The sequence below is a fragment of the Chlamydotis macqueenii genome, chromosome 2 (assembly GCF_036417535.1).
Source record: "Chlamydotis macqueenii isolate bChlMac1 chromosome 2, bChlMac1.mat, whole genome shotgun sequence".
Lineage (NCBI taxonomy): Eukaryota > Metazoa > Chordata > Aves > Otidiformes > Otididae > Chlamydotis > Chlamydotis macqueenii.
This window is the reverse complement of record NC_141557.1, coordinates 47,811,879-47,832,665: the sequence shown is the minus strand read 5'-3', so window position 1 is coordinate 47,832,665 and position 20,787 is coordinate 47,811,879. Positions and strand designations below refer to the sequence as shown.

The 20,787-nt window shown below is 39.8% G+C and overlaps 1 protein-coding gene across 3 annotated transcripts in view; it reads right to left on the bottom strand.

Moving 5' to 3' along the window:
• The window catches only part of TRAK1 (trafficking kinesin protein 1), a 137,764-nt gene that overhangs the window by 58,917 nt on the left and 58,060 nt on the right, over positions 1-20,787 (bottom strand). For all 3 annotated transcript variants that reach the window (XM_086742853.1, XM_086742856.1, XM_086742857.1), the window contains one exon: positions 11,906-12,100. Coding sequence is in view for 2 of the 3 variants with exons in the window: in XM_086742856.1 (XP_086598982.1) it covers positions 11,906-12,100 (195 nt within the window). In the remaining variant the exon portion in view is untranslated. The remainder of the gene's footprint in view (positions 1-11,905; positions 12,101-20,787) is intronic.

Sequence of the window (20,787 nt, the reverse complement as noted above, 5' to 3'; positions counted from 1 at the left end):
AGCAATACAATAAGCGTACAGGAACTTCAAGTTAGTAAATCACCAAGGTTTTATATAAAAGCCACTAAAAGCCTTTGGATATACAAGGATCATAGAATTATCTTACCCTCCCCCCCCAAATTGTATTTTTAATACTGCGAGCATTTTTGCCAAATGTGATCATTCCACCCTCACACCGTGCCATCTCGAAACAGGCACCCCAGCCCTATCTCAGTCTTGCAGAATTTCAGTCATGCATACTCACAAGGCAAAAACTGCACATGCTATTAAATGCAATTAAGGCTACACTGTTAAAATACTGTCAGAGAAATATAAAGGTTCCTATGGCAACATTAACTCAATTGCTCTGCATATAAGCTATTTGTTCCACTTGTATTATTTTTGTCCAAAAGGTAATTTCAGTCTGGTAATGCTATTAAACAAGCATTTAAAATATAAAGAATTAACACTGGCTACCAGCTTAAATTGCTGCAGGAACTCTCTTCTTTTTTTTTCCTGACATTTAAAACAAAGGACATCTTCAACATGCCAGAATTTTCTTCACACTGTCCTCTCCCCGGCACATCATCACCCTCTAGCCTCCTTCAAAAAGACAGGATAAAACCAATTCAAGGCAGGGGTTTGGGGCTTTTTGTTTGTTTTATTGATTTTTTTTTTTCCATACAAATCCAATAGGAAAAATATTGGTGTAATCCAGAAAGGCATTAACTTTCTGTAGAGAAAATAATTTGTGTGGTCAAATGATTTCAGAACTCCTCAGAAGACTTGGAAAGATGAGTTAAGTGTATTATCTTCCCAGTGTTAAGACAGAAACCCTGGACAGACAGAATACTATATATCCAGGTATCCACACTCAAGCATCCCTTCAATTATATGAGAAATTGTAGTTCTGTAAAGTGAGGGCTGCATTTGAGTGGGCTATCACTGTGCTACTTGCCTAAAGGTTCATATTAAATTTGTGTTTAACAAAGATTTCAGGTAATATATCTGTGACTATAAAGGACTTCTTTTCTTCTATTCCAAAGCTAAATACATTACTTGCTTTCATTCAGCATTCCCTTCCAGGTGCTAGATTTTGTTCTATTTTTCTATATTTAGTTTTAAAACGAACAAACTTGTATTTGTTCTCTACAGAGCAAAATATACAGACTAATAAGGAATTCTGGTAGCCAATTCCAACCAGCTAGACTGAGCACTCCTTCAGTTTGCTTTTACAAAAGGGTTTTATTAGGCAGAAAAGTTGGCTTGAAAAGCTCACAAGCCCTCTCCTCTTTCCCTTGCTCCAATAAATCTGGGCCATAGGTCAACACTAAAGTGGTCTGCCTAAATTAGCCAGGTTATAAAAATCATACAAACCCGTTTCCTTGTTTGAAGAGATTTTTTTTTTTTTTTTTTTTTTACAAAGATAACGTCAACCACCCCATTTATAAACATGGCCTCTCAGAAAGTTGTAGCAGCACACTCAAGAATCGGTGAACCATGCTGCCAGAGTGCAAAGCAGCAGCAAGTCATCTCTGCTAGCAAAGTATTAAAAGAACGTCATTACATAGTCTGTCACTATAAATCATGTATTCCCATGTTTAGCCATTCTGTTTTCTTCTCCAAATCTTTTCCAATTCCAGGAGGACCCTCTGAAACTGAACACCAGAGCTGGATAGAGCACTTCCACGGTAGCTGCAACAGCGTATTACCTACCCCCCACCCCCCCCAGCCCTTGATTAATTCTGGGTCAGATTTCTGCTCTTGGCTACAGCATCACATCGGGATGTTCAGCTAATCAAACACCATATCCTTTCATTATTTTCTACAGTCGCCAACACAGTCACCACCACTCAGGATAAAGTTGTTCATCCCATTAAAATGATCTGGAGTCTTTTATTAGAGGAGCAGTGGTACAGTCCATCACTATGCAACGCATATTGTTAACAGTCACGCGTCACTACAATACTTACTTTGCAAACTGACATTTTTTACCTGACTTTTAAAAAATAGAAAGTTATTAAAGAGCATTAAAAAGGAAGGCAAGCGTATTTAAAAGCTCAACTGATTTTTAAGGACAGGCTGGCATACTGTTATTTCTAAATTGGGATCTCATTTACAGAAGTAAAGAGTTACTGGTGTTTCACCTTCTAAAATAACACTGAACAGGAGTCATCCTGTGACTGCACATTTAGTAAGAGCAAACAACTCTGCAACTTAGAACAGAGATCTCTTCCAGTGTCATATTTTGCAAGAAGTCACTGTGGCTTGCTTAACCTGAAAAGAGTGAAACTAGACCACGGAAAGCGTTGTATCAGCAGCTTTCAGAACTCCTATTTAGAAAAATGGGTGACTCTCCTTCATCAAAATGGGATTAGTATCCATCGCTCCAAAATCGTACAGGTACTTCCTACAGATGGGACAGAGCTGGCCCCCTCTGAACACCATAAGTACAGACAAACGACTCTCCTGATGCAGAGTATAGCTCAACTGTTCTCCCACTGAAACAAAATGATTTTAACATGAGACAGGGGCAGACAGATGAAATTAAATTACTTAAGGACAAAAAAAATCTGTTGTCCACATGAAAGGATTACTTCTTCCTTCCCCCAAATTATTACTGGAGAGTATTATATTCGCATTTGTATAAAATAAAAATTGATGTGGCCTTCACCTGCAAAACCAGCTGCACAATCTAATTAAGGTAATATTGGCATACTTAAGTACTGTAAATGAGACCATGATAGCAAGAGCTAGACATTTAAGAGAATACACTCCTATCCAGCACAAACAAAGGAAGAAGAATAAAGCTTTAAAAAGTCAGATTTTCTAAACTGTCCACCACCTGGAAATAATGTGAACTACAATCTCTTTTTTGAGGTTATATTTGTCCCAGAGACACCAAAACCATTTGTAAAATGAGGTTGAGCTTAACATCATGCTTGATTGGATAGACAAAAATATTACACTAGCATGGTCATGACCTATTTTTCTAACAAGGAAGGAAAAAAAACCACTGACAGTCATGATTGCAGCTTCCTAGGAGAGGAAAGGAATGCAAGTTGCATTACACTGAAGGAATTAGTGAGCCCAGAGCTGTACAGAGCATTCCAGGTGTGGCCTCACCAGTGCTGAGTAAAGAGGGAGGATCACCTCCCTTGACCTACACTCCTCCTAATATAGCCCAGAATACCATTAGTCCTCTTTGCAGCAGGGGCACATTGCTGGCTTATGTTCAACTTGGTGTTCACCAGGACCCCCAAAGTCCTTTTCTGCAAGGCTGCCTTCAAGCCGATCAGACCCCAGCATATAGATGTGAAGACGCGTGTAGATGTGGCATTCAGGACAAGGTTTAGTAGGCATGGTGGCGTTAGGTTAACAGTTGGACTTGATGATCTTGGAAGTCTCTTCCAACCTTAAGATTCTATGATTCTATGATATACAGTGCATGAAGTTGTTCCTCCCCAGATGCAGGACTTTGCACTTCCCTCTGTTGAACTGCACAAGGCTCTCCTTGACTCATGTGTCCAGCCTGTCAAGATCCCTTCTGAATGGGAGTACAACTCTCTGGTGCCTCAGCCACTCCTCCTGGATCCTGTCTCTCACACTCCCTGATGCTGCATAGCCTGCTGAGTTCCTCTGACTTCTCCACTTGGTGATAGCTCTTCAACAGCAGCACACCTCCCTACCTCAGGGAGAGATCCTAGGCACTCCTAGCAGCCTGACACTTGCAGGGCTGCATCCACCATCTGAAGCTCTGTCTGGCCTCTACCTTGGCATGGACACATGCTCCAAAACCTGAGAAATGCACTGTGTGGCCCATTACCACAATATCTGAAAGTTTCATAGAATCATAGAATGGTTTGGGTTGGAAGGGACCTTTAAAGGTCATCTTCTAGTCCAACCCCACTGCAAAGAGCAGGGACATCTTCCCCTAGACCAGGTTGCTCAGAGCCCCATCCAACCATCTCTCTGGGCAACCTGTGCCAGTGTTCCACCGCCCCCATTGTAAACAATTTTTTCCCCAATACCTAATCTAAATCTACCTCCCTCTATTTTGAAACCATTACCCCTTGTCCTGTCACAACAGGCCCTACTGAAGAGTTTCTCCCCATCTTTCCTAGGTACTGGAAGACTGCTATGAGGTCTCCCCAGAGCAAATAAAAGTCAAATGCCCCACATGGGACTCAAACTCACAACCCTGAAATTAAGAGTCTCCTCCTCTATAGACTGAGCTAGCTGGGCTGATGGTGTAAGAATCCCCCAGTTTAGGCTGTTCTGAACTCAGATGAGAACTCCATCTTTGCACCCTTCCACACAAATTTCTGCATCTGTTGGTCATCGCTGAGAGTTGTGCTTCAGACCTGGCTATTACACAGGGGTTTCCCAAGCACTACCAAAAAAAGGTGCTTGACCACCCTTAATCAGCCCCAGCTGCAATGAAGGCTCCAACCACCCTTGGATCAAGAGCTACTGACAGCCTCTCAGAAGCCTCTAGAGCTTCCTCAGGCCCACATCCTTGTGGCTCCCCTTACCTTGCCCTTATCTGGCAGCAGCAGACATCCTCAGGTTTCTCAGAGGGTTCCCAGGAGTCCCCTGATGAGCCTGGGCTGTTTCCAGAAGGTCCCAAGGTAGAACTCAGATTCTTGTGCAAAGTGCTGTGTCTGTTCACTGCCTCTGGTAGCTGTGCTCAGAGAGCTGTGCTCTAGGCCTCGCTTTTACACAGACTTCTCTCTAGCCACTAGCTAAAAGGGTGCTTGATGTTCCCTAATCTAGAGGCAGGGAGATGGAATGTCACTTCGCCGTATTATACATTTGCATACCAGATTTTGACTGGCTTAAAAGGCACTCTGCTTCAAAAGTTTAATAAGACTGGTGAGACGACATTTGATTTATTTGATTATGCTTTAGAGTCAGATCAGTTTTATTTTGTTTACTTGGTAGGGACAGGCTCAGTCTTCAGTCTGAAACATATCAAGAAAATAATGACACAGACATGCCTTTGAGTTTCAGAACAGTAAAAGAACAGTTACAGCCTTAATATGCTATTCAGTTCCTCCCAAGATTTATCTTCATCCAAGTGTGAAGACTCAATTTCCTAACTGAAAACTAAATTTTAACTCATTCTCTGCATCTAGGTTACAGCTTAAGTTCCCCCCCCGCCGCTGAAAGTTGCTAATAACTTAAAATCCTTGGATATTTAACTATTCACCTCTCTATCAACAGCTTTAAACATTAATTCAAAAGGAGAGCTAACCAGCCTCATGTCCATGCTCTTGAGTGACACTGCCCAGCAGATTCTGTGATTGCCAGCCTTTGTGGCTGGGGATTGGACTGAGTATCTCAAAACCAAAAAGCCACAGGAAGGCAGAAAAACCTGCTCTAACAAGCCACAGCAGTAGAGCTAAGGGTCATTGCTGACTCTTATCCTGCATGGACCAACACAGAGGGAAACTCATCACATTTCCACCAGCAGGTTATAAACAGAATCAACCTCAGCATGCAGTCCAAAAACTGCAAGGACATTTTTTGTAAGTCATTCAGAAATCAAATGCCCATCTTGCTAAATTACTCAAGATTTCAAATCTCATGTTCATACGAAACAGTTACAATGACAACATTCAGTGTGCAAGCTTTATGAAGCTTAACAGAATACCATTAAAAATCAAAAGCTAAATTTCAAAATTCCAAGCATAACTCTTGTTGTCCAGTCATCGGAATTCCAGTCAAAACCAGAGAGTTGTGAAAAAAGGAGTCCCATTGGAATGAAACAGCCAACTGCAATCCGTAGCTTGCCTAAAAGTTTTAATGTAGGTTATGGCGGGAGATTTAAGACAAAGGATCCCCACTACAGAGAAATCCACTCAATTTACACTGGGCAAGACCACCACTCCCGTTGTGATACCTTGCGATGCATATCCTCAATTTTATTAAAAGGACATTAGGCAGTATAAAACTTTGCTGGAAATGTCAGAACATTACTAGCCTCAGTATGATACAGTTGCAGGGTTCAAGAGACATTTTTACTTAAATAAAGTTTGCCTTCCATAGTGAAGAGGGTATGGAAGTACTCAAGATAAACAATGATAGAAGAACAGTCCTTGTTACTGCAAAATACCAAGAAAGCAACAATCAAAATTCTTTTCAGAAATCAACATTTTGTAATTGTAAAGATTAAGATGTCATCCAAATATCACAATGAATTTAAGAAATCTGAAGGCAGCACTGGAGAAGTGATTTTAACTCACTTTATAGATCTGCAGCATTATTACGATTGATTTATCTTGTATTACAATTTACACAACTTTTATATAAGCCTACAAGAACAGTACTAGTAAGCAAAAACATAACATCTAAATACTAAGAAAAACTAGTTTGTAAATTTGGCTTACTGACAGAGATTAGAGACATGCTCATATGAGAATCTAGGTTTTCAGCAATTACTGAAATTACGATACGCACACAAGCATACACACTCCTCAAAAATCTCTTTGCTTTTTGATTTTAATAGGTCACATCTTGATTCCCCTATACACAGTTAGAAGATTAAGCAGAACAAGTTCAGTAGACTGGAGAACCAAAAGAGACTTCGTACTAAAGTGCACATCACTGGCATACAGCACTTGGGCATCCAAAAAATGAGTGTAGCATAAATATTTGCCCTGTAGAGAGTTTCATATGACAAGTCTTGCTAGTCTGGAACTCAGTAATCAAGCTAGTTTAATTTATGGTTTCTTATTATACACAAGCTATAAAAGATACTTCATTTTACTGAAAACCTTCCCAGACCACAGTGGCTTCTCTACTCTGTCTTTCCATTGAAGCTCTCAGGGCCTACAAGAAAGATGGGGAGAAACTGTTCAGTAGGGCCTGTTGTGACAGGAGTAGGGGTAATGGTTTTAAAAGAGAGGGAGGTAGATTTAGATTGGATATTAGGAAAAAATTTTTTACAATGAGGGTGGTGGAACACTGGAACAGGTTGCCCAGAGAGGTGGTGGATGCCCCATCCCTGGAAACGTTCAAGGCCAGGTTGGACAGGGCTCTGAGCAACCTGATCTCATCGGGGATGTCCCCGCTCCTTGCAGGGGCGTTGGACTAGATGATCTTTAAAGGTCCCTTCCAACCCTAACCATTCTATGATTCTTCCATCCACACTTGTGCTTAACTTCTAGTACATGTTCAATTCTTGTTCTTCTTTAAGGAGAAATAACAGAACACAAGAACAGACAGAATTTTGTGAATATCAAGCTACTTTTGAGAACAGCTGTACTTCATGCATCCTAATACGTCATTATGTTCTCAAAGATGGATGTACAAACCCAAGGAGACCTAAAGAAGCAATCAACAAAAAAATCAGGAACCAAAACGGAGATATCCATTAAGACAGTGGCCCTACTAAAAGCATTTGCACTCTCTTCATTTTGCAATCCACACAAGATAATTTATCTTTTCACTCAAAAATGATTGACTATTTTCCTAAATTCAAGTGTTCCCTTGTGATATGCTTCCCACAGTAAAAGGGAAACCCAGTGCGCTCTCTCTGTCCCCTGAAACAGTACCTGTTCAGTTACAGTAAGAAAAGTATGTGTGAGCATTAATAGCTACTAATCTACTTTTTAATGGAATGAAAAATGCATCTGTATACTTTAAAAGCTTGATAATACGCCACTCTGAACACCCATCAGCTCTTCAGAAAACTCCGTATTTTCAGTACTTCTACTTTAGAGGACAGCAATGCAGCTGCCAGTTACCTTATATGCTGAATCACTCCTGGAAGTAATATTTCTTATGGTTTCTCTTAGAAGCAAATGCAAATACAGATTAAATCAAACTAGAGAACACTGTCACTACAAGTGATTTAAACTCGTTTGCAGGCAATGGTCTTGGAGACACCTGAATCTATCCAAACCACCACAGAACCTCTCTTATTAAATATAAATTTATTATTCAGAAACTAAAAATCACAGATAAGTAGGTATCCAATATCACAAGTCTCCTATTAACAAGCCTGTTTTATAGAAAAGGAGAATGCTAAATTGATAATGAGAACAAATCACAAAATGCACAATGGGTATATATGAATATGTAAGTGTATGTGACTAATACAGAAATCATGTATTATAACTCATACACAAATTACATTTTAAACACCAAATAAATTCTTTCGAAGTACAGTTCTCAGAGAGAGACAATCCATGCAAATTAGAACACTGTTTTCTGTGTGCAGCCTGAAATTCTGGGTTGCAGTTGCAAATCGATCACAGATTTTTACGTAACCTTTTTGACAAATGAGCTCTCTCCCTTTCGTGTTGCCATTCTAAAGCAGGAAAAATTAAGACAATGCTACAGTTCAAAAGGCATTTACTTTCAGAATCAGTTTACTTACTAGGCTTAAGATAGTCAAATTTTTAATTAACTTCAGGGCACTTTACAAGACAACCAAAAATGTATTTGAGGAATTATTTTCGTTTTGAGTAGAGATTTAAAGTTTAGTCACTATATTTTCACTTCTTTCAAAAAGATAAATATAAATCCAATTGTACATTGATACACATATACTATATATATTTATTATATAAGCATATACACACACACTTTTTTGTAGATATGTGTGTATGTATATATATATATATTTTTTTTTTTTTTTTTTTTTAACACTCCACCCCACTTTCCTACTCCTGTGGGCCTTGAAATATTTTCAAGTAGTCCAGTACCGCGGTTCAAAGGTTCAGACATCTATGTTCAAAACTCACAAAAGGAGTTGGGACAGAGCAGGAGATACGGATCACAATTGAGACAGAAGTTAAAAAAGAGTCACTGGGTAGGGTAACTGGCCGCAAGTGTGTTCAAAACCTACAGCAGAAGGAAGGAAAAAGCTGCTCTGAATTACCACCCCCCACAAATCAACCTCTACTGCCCTTGGATTAGGGGCTGGGAAGCAATTATAACCAGTGGCAAAACAGACACATTTCCCTTTCCTACTAATTCCAGTTGTTCACAGTAGGTACCTGAACACTATTAAAGGAATGAGTTACAGTGCAAGACTGTCACTGTTGTGTTACCATGCAGACTATTTCCAGCCTAACTAGTTACACTTTAACTGGTGTGGTAAGACTTGATAAAATGTTGCTTTTCCTGATAAGCTTTCTCCATAAACAAGAGGAAGTCTTACAAAAGACAGATTCACATATATTAATAATACACAATATTTACATATATTAAAATGTGCGCAAACATCCCCCTTGTCCAGTATTTCTCGGTTTGTGAACACTTTCTGAACAAAGCCACAACATACCCCTCCCTCCCTCTTACATCCTAGTTTCCAAAGCAGATCAACACTACAACACAACAGCAGCCAAGCAGACAACTTCACACCTAAAAATGTTCTGCACTAGCTCAAGTTTAAATATTCAATTATCTTTGTGTGTCTCTCAAAGCTTGAAGAAGGTAAAGCAACAATCTGTATGTGGAGTGCATCTGAATTCTTATAAAAGTAATTTTGCAGCAAATAATTCTCTGTTGCAGAAAAAAAATCAATTAATTCTTCCTTCAATTAAGGAAAACGTTGACAGATTATGCAATTTCATTTTCACTATTTAGTACATTTAACTATATCCATACAATTCTTAGACCACAAGGATATTGTTTTGAAAACAGTGGAAATTTGTAAGATTATACTAAAACTTTCCAACAGACAAGTTACAGTATTTGCCTACCACCTCGTCAAGGTTTCTAAAACAAACTAAACAGGTGCAGGAGGAGTGCCTTAATTGCAGCACTGAAAATGAATCATTGTGCAAGCAGCCACACCCTGGAAAACACTCTTCAAAGCGACGATGGTACAATTCACGGGGCTTTTCTGCCAATTTATTTAAAATAATATTTTTTACAGTTTTTTTTTTCATAAACCAATGTTTACAATCAATGCCATAATTTCCAAACATGCCAGAGTTTTATGATCTTGCACTGGCATGTATAGATGCACTATATGACTCAATCAGAATAACTGAACAAGGGTAAAGTCGGAGACCTCAGTTGCCAGGGTATCAGTCTAAGACTCAATCCAAATTTGCTTAAACTTCTTAAACTGCTATCTATACACCGATGTCTGTATATAAGCAGTAAGGAATAAACTTTTCTGTATGGAAGTTGTCCTTGCTCAGTTCCTCTTTTTTAAGCAGTTATTTTCCAATGAAAGTATAAAACATATGTTGTGGGAGGAATTACACTTTTTTTTTTTTTTAATCAAGCCAGTTGATTGGATGAAATCTTCAACCACAGTAACATGGTAAAGTTGCAGTCGTTATGCTTGTAAGCTAAAAGTTGCATAAAAATTGTTTAAGTACTCACAGTCACAGGCAGCTACTGCTATCTGATTCCTCTGTTGTATATAGCTTCATTTTGTATCCATTCCCAACAGTCAGCCACTATTGCAGCTGAGATGCCCCACCAGCATCTCTGTTGGGAGACTTAGGATGCTTCTACGTGGATTTTTGTCTTCCTACATCTTTCCCACGGTTACTGCAGCAGTGCACCAGCACAGACAATCTTCTTTGTGAGACAGGACTAATCTGGTTACTGAAGACTTTGGAAACCTGACATTTCAAAACACTTCTTTAAGCCACCTTCTGTCATCATTATAACAACAGTAATGGACTGATAGAAAACAAGGGGTTGTAGTACAACTGATTCCATAGATTAGCTTCAGCTCGCCTCTCCCCCTTACAACTGTTTTTGTCTGCTTGAGGGGAGGTGGAGACCATATGTAAGCTATCTACTAAAATATTTAATGCCTTCTATTGAAGCATTACAGTAAAAAACTCAGTTCTTCATATTCTTAATGCTTTTCTTTACCAACCTTGCTCCTTACAAAGTGAATTCTCCAGGTGCTTCAAAATGCAATGAAGCCATCTTTGCAAAGGTTTGTGTTGAGCACTGTAACTCATCCCTTCTGAGCTCCACAGTGCCTCAGTAAGTCTACTTACATCTATCCACTACTATAATCTATGTAAATCCACTACTATGTGGGTCTAACTACTATAGCTTTACCATAAAACCTACTGGTTTGATATTCTGCAGACTATTTTAACATGACACACATGCATAAGTGCCACAAAATTGCACCTTCATGTCAAACCATGGAGGAGAAAAAAAAGGAAGAATCACTTAATCATACATTACTCAATAAATCAGTAACTAGAGGATGAATCACAGAAGTCTTCACTACTTGCACAGCTAAGTTAACACGCACAGTAGAAGAACCCAGAGAGACATGAATCCACTCACCATGATAAAAGCATGATAAAAGGCTCAAATAAAAGAATGAAAAACCAAGAAAGTTTTCTTTGTTTTTCACACACTTTTGACACTTTCCCTCCAGGCACAAAAGATACCTTTTTGTCTAATTGTGTAAATATGAACAAAAGAAAGAATTAAGAGATAAACCATCTGAACCAAATGCTCAGACTTTGGTTCTTGACAAGTCTTTCCTAGAAGCATAAGCTGCAGAAAAATTATTTGATGTCATGTTGTGATGCTGGCACACAGTGCCATCAGACAACAGTGCAGTATGACACAGAACATGTTAAAAAAAAAACCCAAATACTGAAACAGGTCTAAGCTTTCTACATTGTATATGTACAGGCATTTTAGTCTCTTGCCAGCAGGATCATAAGCAAAAAGAAGCATTTCAGTTTCATCAGTGTTTGATAATGTGGAGGGATGCATGCACAGATTACAAATGTAACTGCTGTTTCTGATTAAATGTTTCCTATCTACCACAAACTTGAAGACCAAAGCAATAAATCACAAACAACTCTCCTGCTTTCCACAGTTGTAACAGAATTGCACAGATACTTCAGAGACGGTAACAAAAACAACACAATTTTATTTGTTCCTCAGTACAATTTCTGATTTTTTGACTTACGGAAGTATTTCAAGGTCTCTTCTATTTGCTCAGTTGTTAAGTCAATATTCGCATCAGGGGAAATGAGAGGTGTATGAAGCCAGTCGTCGTGGTCATAACCATAGATTGTATCTGCTCTTAGCTTATAATGAGGCAGCTGTTCTTCCAGTAGACTGATGATTTCAACTTCAGGTAGATTGGTACTATTGCACACATCTGGTAAGAGAAAGAGGGCAATCACTGTTAGTTACTTTAAGTTGAGTACTACACACACAAGCTAGCAAAGATGCCGGTTTGGCATCAGCAAGACTTTTCTGCATGTAGAAAACAGGTAGATACTAACTGGTTTAGAAGCTATTACTAGCACAAATGATCCCAAAATAGCATATTTACTAGCAAAAAATACAAGGGTACGCTCTTAGGGAAAAGAAGCCCAACCTCCAGAAGCAGGGACTCATCTGTTAAAGAATAAGGTGCGAGGGGGGTGGGGTGGAGACAAATGACAGAGAGCAAGCGAGCATTGACCAAGACAGGGTAGTTGCAACCTGGGTATGGAGAAAGGATTAGTGAATACAGGAATTTACATTTTTGATGTTCTACTTGACAGATTATTTTTAGCTTGCAAGCTCTACATATCTCCTTAACTTGGTCTTTGACCACAGTTCAATAGCACTATATTTTTTGCCTTTGCCGCTAGCAGATTTTTCTCAAGAAACCCAGGATTACAATAGCAAACAGTGTCACAGTTCACACTTAAGATGCACTGGTAAAGTTGGCTACAAGAACTTCCAGAGAACCTTTTGACACTATCTCGACCTGCTTTCTGTGGCATCAGTCCCTCATGTTCACAAATATATCAAGTTTGCACCCAGCTTTAAAAATGGATACCAACAGCTATCAACAACTGCAAAAATGTTGCAATTAAAACTGGAGATTCAAAATTTAGGACAAGAGGGAGCTGAGTAGTTTTAACACAGAAAATTCCAATTAAACATAAAAACTTACACCATAAGGATGGTCAAACACGGGAACAGGGCACAGAGAGGCTGAGAAATCTCCCATCTTTGGAAAGATTGACAATTCGACTAAGCAAGGCCATGAGCACTCACCTTAAAAGACCTGCTTTGAATAGAAGTCATAACAGACAACCTCCAGAGGCACCTTCCAATTTATATTTTTCTACAATGAAGAATTTTTTGTGTGTGTGCATGCCCACAGGCATGATCATTTTAAATACATAAATTTTTATCACCAGATAAAATTAACTACACTGTTTTGCTAAATAATTATTAAGAAACAGAGCAACCCCTGGTATGTTTTCCATAAATACTTAGTGCATCAATCTGCCATTTCCATGGCAGAACAAAAAGAAAGGAACACCACAGCCTCCCACCACTACCCACTCACCCAAAATACGAAAGAGCTATATACATCTATTTCGGAAGAGCAAGCACTCAGGAAGGCTGCTCACATGCTGTGCAGTGCAGCTTCATCTTTAACCATTTTCAACTCCTGCAACCTTTGCTAAGAGTCACTCCACAGTAAACAGCAAAGACTGCCAAGGCCCTGAGTGCACCCACAGGCCTTTACAGCCCTGACCAGGCTCACTGAGGACCATCCAGCACCCTCTGCCCAGTGGCCCAGGAGCCCCATTTAAACCCAAGCCCCCTGTCCTCCACTGTGCAGTGCTCTAGGGTAGGTCCGTGCCCAGCTCTGCTCCCTGCTGATAGTGACTCATTGTCTGGGCTTCCCCGGTTGACTATAGATCCACTCGGTATCTGGTGTTGATGATAACTGGAGAGTCAATTTTACCCATTACTGCCAGCACCTTTGCCCTGCTCAGGAAGGAAGGGACTGGGCTCTGTCATCAAGGATCCTGCCCTTCCCATCCTGTGGTCGGACTCAGCTGCCGGCAGGGCTGTAAGGCAGCCCTGCTCTTGCTGCTCCCTGACAAAGACACCTATTTTCCTAAGAGAGAAACTCATCACCGAGGGGCTGATGCAGACCTGCAATTCCATTGCAAGCTAGTGGAATTAACCTCTGTCAGGGGAGGAGAATTAACTTCTCCAGCACCTCCCTCCCAACTTAAGACAGGTAACGGGGAAGTAATATACTTTTCTATAGACCATCAACTACCTCTATTTCATCTTTCTAATACAGAAATTGCACTGTCATAAGCATCATCCTAAGCACTAAAGATGGCAAGAACATTATTATTCTACCAGATAACAGGGTAGAGGATACAAAGACGAACTCATACTGTTAATCTCCCGCCCATATCCTTTACAGGATCCTATTGATTAAAACCAAAATCCACCTGGGAAAGTTGCATTATACCTTATGGTTCAAGGAGTTAGCTATTATCTACCAGGAGGTATTCTCCTCTGCTTTTATCAGGGCTGTTCTGATAACTGTGGTACACAAGTGTTCTCCAAACCTCACTGCAGAAGTGGATGTGCAAAAGTTAGTGGGACCAGGTACTCACATGTGCAGCAATGCTATTTTTATGGAGCTCTGTGCAATGCAAGAGTCAGCCTGCATACATCATTTTAAGAGGTCCTTGCAGCCCTCTCAGAGGGCTACTAATTTACACAGAGAATCAATACCTGTTTCTCATGTTTCTAACGCTGAGTGCTAACTTGTAACTACAAACTTTTCTTCTTCTCTGGCTACCTTTGTAATTGCTGACAACATGCATCTCAGTGCCTGCAACCATCTGAGCTCAGAAAAGTCAGTTGGTCTTTTAAAAAACACCTGCTGATGTCAACAAAACATGCAAAGATGTGTGTCTGTGTACGTGCATACACAAAGATTTTTTATAAATCTATATCTACATATCTGTTGATATGTAGATACAGATATATATCTTTCTATTACCTAACTGCTCCCACCGTCAAGAACATGGGGTTCATTTTTTGTTGGGGTTGTTTTATGGCTGAAATGTTAGTTCACCTCTTGTGAAGAACGTAAGAGCCTACATAGTCTGACTGAGATGGTCTTCTCGGGAACAAGGAAATGAAAATTTTTGAAAAATTCAAACCTTTACTGTCTTTCTGCTTTTAATTAACATTTCAAAAGAAATTGATTGACTATTTATAGATGAAAAGGAAAGTTTCAGGCAAATGATTTTGAATAATTTTGTGTAGAGAAGTAAAATGGTTTGCTGTGTCATAAAAAGTAGCAGAAAATGGAATGCAAGAGAAGTTACAGACAAAATTTAGCAGGGAAAAAAAAAAAACAAAAACAAAACACCACACAAAAAAACCAACCCCCACACATGCACACGGACAAAAGAAACCCATACAGTTTTATTATGGAAAAGAAATCCAGCAGAACATGGTCAGACAGTAAATAATAAGAATTACAGCCAAATACAAGTCAACCAAGACCATTGTTCCACTCTGTCTTATAACAAATCTTGAGTGTTTCTGAGCAATTCAAAAGGCATTAAAACTGGAAAAGATATCAATGAGTAATTGGAAAGGCAACTTACGATGCTATTGTCATTAACTTCTCCTGAGATTTTAAAAACTCTGTACCAGCAGGAAAAAGAGGCAGACTCTGATGTAATTGGCTATTTAGAAAAACAGGACACTGTAATTACACTTGTGTATGACTAAACATTAGTTCACCATTTAAATCACAGCAATATTCTCAGTAATACAACTACGCAGCCTTCCCCTTCACTTTTCTGAGGTGCAGGCACTTGGTATGAGAATGTACGCTGACTAATGCCATTCCCCATCCTGAAACAAAAGTTATATTTTATGGAAAACTTGACTCTGCTTCTAGATAGTTTTTGTTAATATTTCTGCTTAAACTGCAAAGGTAAAGTAAGTTAACTAGTTCTCTACTCAGAATATTCAAAATATGGTTTATGTTTTTATGATTAATTTAACTGAAGTCCAATACACATAAACCTGTTATGCTTCCTTTTGTCATCCATAGTATCTACATTTTACTGAGTTAAATATAACACCATAAGCCTAAGAAAATTAGTTGATCATTAATGAAAATCACACAACAAAATATAGTTCAACTCTTTCAATAAAGAAGATGCAAAACTGGGCAGAACACTCCCATTGAGCTCTTGTCTGCATTTTTTCTTGCAGTACGTACCTTTTGGTTAATTATTAATGGATTACTTGTTAGCTTGCTCTGTGTCTTTTAATACATTGACATTTGACTAACTGGCATATTTCCCCTTCTCTGATCACCTGAAGCCTCTCCACCACCTCCCTTCCAACTTAAGACAGACATTAAAAGTTCACTAGTTGTTTCAGCTTGTTTACATTTCTTTAGAGGAATTTTATTAGACTTGCTGAACTGGATACCTTTGACTATTTCATCTGCTTCCTCTCTTCTAGTCAACACCTCTATCCATTGAAAAAGCACAGCAAGATAACTTTTCTTTGTAAAGACTGAATTGAGGGTGCCTTTTTTTTTTTTTTTCTTTTTTTTTTTTTTTTTTTCCCTCTTCCCGTAAATTAACTGGGGAATAAAGAGGCATAAGTTTTAGGGCAACCAAGTGAGGATAAGAGTACACTTTGTTATTTTGGGATGTACACTTACATCCCTCCTCTGCTGACAAGTGTGCAAGGAGTTGATGGAACACAAAATGGAGTGAGAGGTCTAAAACAAAGGGAGCTGACTGTATCAAAAGGGCACAGCACCTCAAGGACTGCCACTCCCCCTCTGTGCACATAATGTCACACAGATCATAAGACATTGTGCAGGGTGCTGTCACCCACTGCCATTTCGATCATGCACTCACACAGCCATGCAATCAATACATTAGGTCACTTCCCATAGAGTGTTAAACATGTATTTAGCTGTCAGTGTTATCTGGACAGGAGGAACTATGCCAATACCTCATGACCACGCAATTCAACCTCATTTGAACTAACTTCAACACGAATCACACGTAGACAGATTTGAAAATCTCATTCCAAACAACAGCCACCTAAAGCAGCTCATCTGTCAAACTTCATTCCCTACTGGGCTTTTGGTTTTCATCTGTTTACAGCTATGACTGAATAGTCAACATCTTACTGTAAAAATGAAACCTAGCTTGACTGATAAACAAGGGGCACCTATTTCAGCATCAATAAAAGCAGTGATTAATTCAGAGAAAAGAGCATAAAAGGAAGAAGGGACAAGGAGGGGGGAGGAGGGTAGGCCATTGGGCATGACAAACCCAAAAAAAAAAACCCCCAAGAATAAACAAAATACATACATAGAGAAGACAAACTCTACAAATCTCAAAGCCTTTATCTTCAGGAGTTTTTAGAAACACAATACAACATAGGTAATCAGTACAGTCATTACATGGAACATAAAATATTCATTTTTGATCTGTCTGAATTCTGGTTGAAACCATCCTCAACCTTTATGGTTTTATTGGTTTGTTTTCAAGCAGAGGCTCCCCTTTCAAGGTTAAAAGGACTTCCAGATCTCCACAGAACCTTCTGGCAGTAGATGCTGCCACCTGCCGTTTAGAAGTGCCTTATTACCCGAACCCCTAAACCAGCAATGACATTTTGTCAGCCAGTTTCTCGTTTACAGCCCATTGCTGCAAATGGAGCAAACCAATTTCCAGGGTCAGGTTGTGCTCAAGAAAGGACAGACAGAACACACAAGTCAAGACAAGGAAGACCACAAGAAAACTACCCAGAGACTGTATCATTGCCCAAGCGCCGTGCTCCAGAGTTGTGGTCCTGGTGGAGGTGAACACCTTGCAAACAGCTCAAAGCAGCTCTGCTACCCTGAAGTGCCTTCTCTAACAAAAAGGGAAACAACTGCTGTCCAGAAGTGATGTGTTCAGTAGAACAACTACACTCCAGGCATGGCCTTGGGGAAATACTGGGCTGCTTGCTAGCTTTCAAAGAACAAGCTTTGGTCACCAGGTTGTATCACCCACCTACCCCTGAACATCTTCCAGATTAGTGCACTGCATCACCACCCAGCAGCTCTTATTCAGCCCACAGCCAGAAAAGGGCAGCCTAAATACCCTCTCCTTAAAAAAATTGGAAAAGGACAAAAAGTAAAACACCCCCCCCCAAAAAAAAACCCCACCCAACAACAACAACAACAAAAAAAAACCCCTGCAAACAAACAAACAAAAAAAATCCACACAAACACCCCCCCACCAACTAAAACACACAAACACCCAAAAAACAGAGAGGAAAGGGACAAAACAAAAATTAAAAAAAAAAAAAAGAGGGGAGAACAACAAAAAAAAGATAAAAAAGGGGAGGACAAGAGACTAAAAAAAAAAAGAGGGGGGAGGAGAGGATAAAGGTGGCGGGGGGGTGGGGGTAGAGAAAGACTAAACAAAGGCCTCAGTAGTCACTTGCAGGCAAATTCTTTAAATTTCCCCCAACAGATTTAAAACTTTATAACTTATCACAACCTTTTGAGGCAGTTAAGGAAAGGAAACTATATAAGAGCCCAGGAAGAAAAATAAGGTGACAGAAACAAGGAAACTCTGGAGAAAGCACGAAGATTTCTTCAATCTAATATGGAGCCACTTACTCCTCTCCCTGTATTTCAGTCCTGTCCCATTTCCCCTTACACACACACACTACACTTCCCCTCAATACTCAGCTTGCTAAAACAAAACAGAAAAACTTAAAAACTCTTTGAAAATGGCTGGTCAATAAATAGCAAATTATTTTTTTAAAAAGCACATGATACCTGAGAAAAGGGTGAATTCCAGCACTGGCTCCCTACCAGTTAAGTAAAAGTAAAGTTCTCTGGAGGACAGGGTTACCACATACAGACTAAAGTTCAGCCACATGTAATGCAAGAAATTAAAGTTCATCAACTTGAGACTCATGCTAAGTACTAGTGAATCCTGAGTGCTATTTTTGCTTCATGAGATGCATATACCCACAGAGAACACAAACTGAAAGTCTGTGTCCCTTCTTAGGGGCCAAGAATCAGTAAGCACTTGGCGAATTTTGCATCTCTAAGTAAAAAGACTAAATTCTACAGTATGTGTACCTTCACACAAGAGTATTACATTTTCTACTATTTAAGTAGGAAGTGTCCTGTTCAGAATTATCAGTGTACTCAGTGTACTCCATTTTTAAAAGGGTGAAGAAATATGCAACTCTAATGTGGAAAGTCATCCCATGACTGAGAAAATTCTGGAAACTCCTTCCAATAAGTCACCTAATCTAGCCTGACAACCAGCCAAGAGGCCATGACTACATTTGGATTCTTCTTTCTCAGTAGACCACAAACCTAAATTCTAATCGTATTCCAGGGATGGCAGCAAGAAACACGGTCTTCCTCTAAAAGCTTTTCCAGCAGGTATTTCCCAGCTGCATGAAGCAGACCAACAGTCTCATTTGCCCAATGCTTTCTGTCCATTTAGGCAACCATAGAATGGAGTGAACTAGTCATTACTGTCACAAGCAGCTCTACATAAAAATGAAAAGCAAAAGGGTAGATACAAAATGTCAACTCTGCAATTAGGTTGCTGGCTAGTCTACTGAAAAGGGAAACACAGCCCAAAGTCATCCATTATTTGAGTTCTACAGGCCCACACAGAAACAGGCACTAAGTATTAACTGGGATCCAAAATTCCAAGTATTTCTTGAACATTATTTAACAGTTACTCTAGATATACATCTGTAACAGGCAAAACCCCAGAACTCATCATATTCCTATTCAATTTAAGTTCTAGGATGCCCAGAACGTGGCTAATTATACTGAAGTCTCACAGATACTACTGCTGAACTCAGGGCTATATACAGCCAATACACATGTTTTAATGTAAAGTGTGTGATTAGTTTCCAGGGCAAAGACAATTACTTGTAACAAAAAGAAAATTCACTCTTCTCCCAAGTCACTGACCTACCCCAAAGGGAAAGACGGCCTCAGCATCCTACACATCAGAAGTCTCACTGCTGGCTGCAAAGCCAAACTGCTGGAAGAAAAGTTCTTCAACAAGAAAGCCATCTCATACCTTTAAAACTCAGACTCCTCAGACAGCCGTGGCAGCTTCTGTAACTTGACTGGCATGACGGGATTTTGGAATTGCAAGTCCTGACACACCTTTAACCAAAGTTGGTTCAGCAGTGGTTCTTCTGCCTCTAAACATGGAAAACACTGCACAAAATCCAGTCCTCCCCGGGAAAATAAAAAGACACCATGTCAGCCTCAGGTTACTTCCATTTCGGGCTGCTACAGCAAGGCTTCAGTTGACCTGTAACTCAGTACCGCCCACAGTGCTTTCTCTCTGGCACGCATAGATCCCAACTGGACTTCCCACCTTATGTAGGTGGGGCATGATGAAAAAGGCAGGCAGTACTTATGGTAGCCAAGTGGGCACACTAAATCATGGAAAAGGATTCTGGACAAGAAGTCCAGTCCATGGAGAAGAATGAAGCACCCAAACAGGGATTCCCATCGTCTTCTCTATATAACACCACATATCACTTCAGCTATCTGCCACTTCATCTTTTAATTCATACAAACACGCACTTATAAGAGCAGGAGAAAGACTTCAAGAGTTTGCTTTTCTTCCCATCTCCCACTCCCTTCCCCCCAGAACAAACCCAGCTTCATAATTGGAAAAGTCCCTTCTCCCCAGAAGTTTTAAAGGACTGTCCTGGTTCTGGCTAGGATAGAGTTAATATTCACCTGAGCTGTGTGGAGAACTGGAGCTGGTGGCCCCCCATGGCTGGGGCACCCAGCTGGGATAATTAACTAATAGCTGGGGTTAATTTACACAAATTAGCCAAAGGGCTATTCCATCCCATCTGACATCATGCTCAGTATATAAGTGAGGAGGGTGCATATATAAGTTTATGCAAGGGTGGGGAAGCTGCACAGAACACAATCACCAAGTTTTCCTTTACTGCAAAGGAGAATTGGTATGAAGTATCAGATCA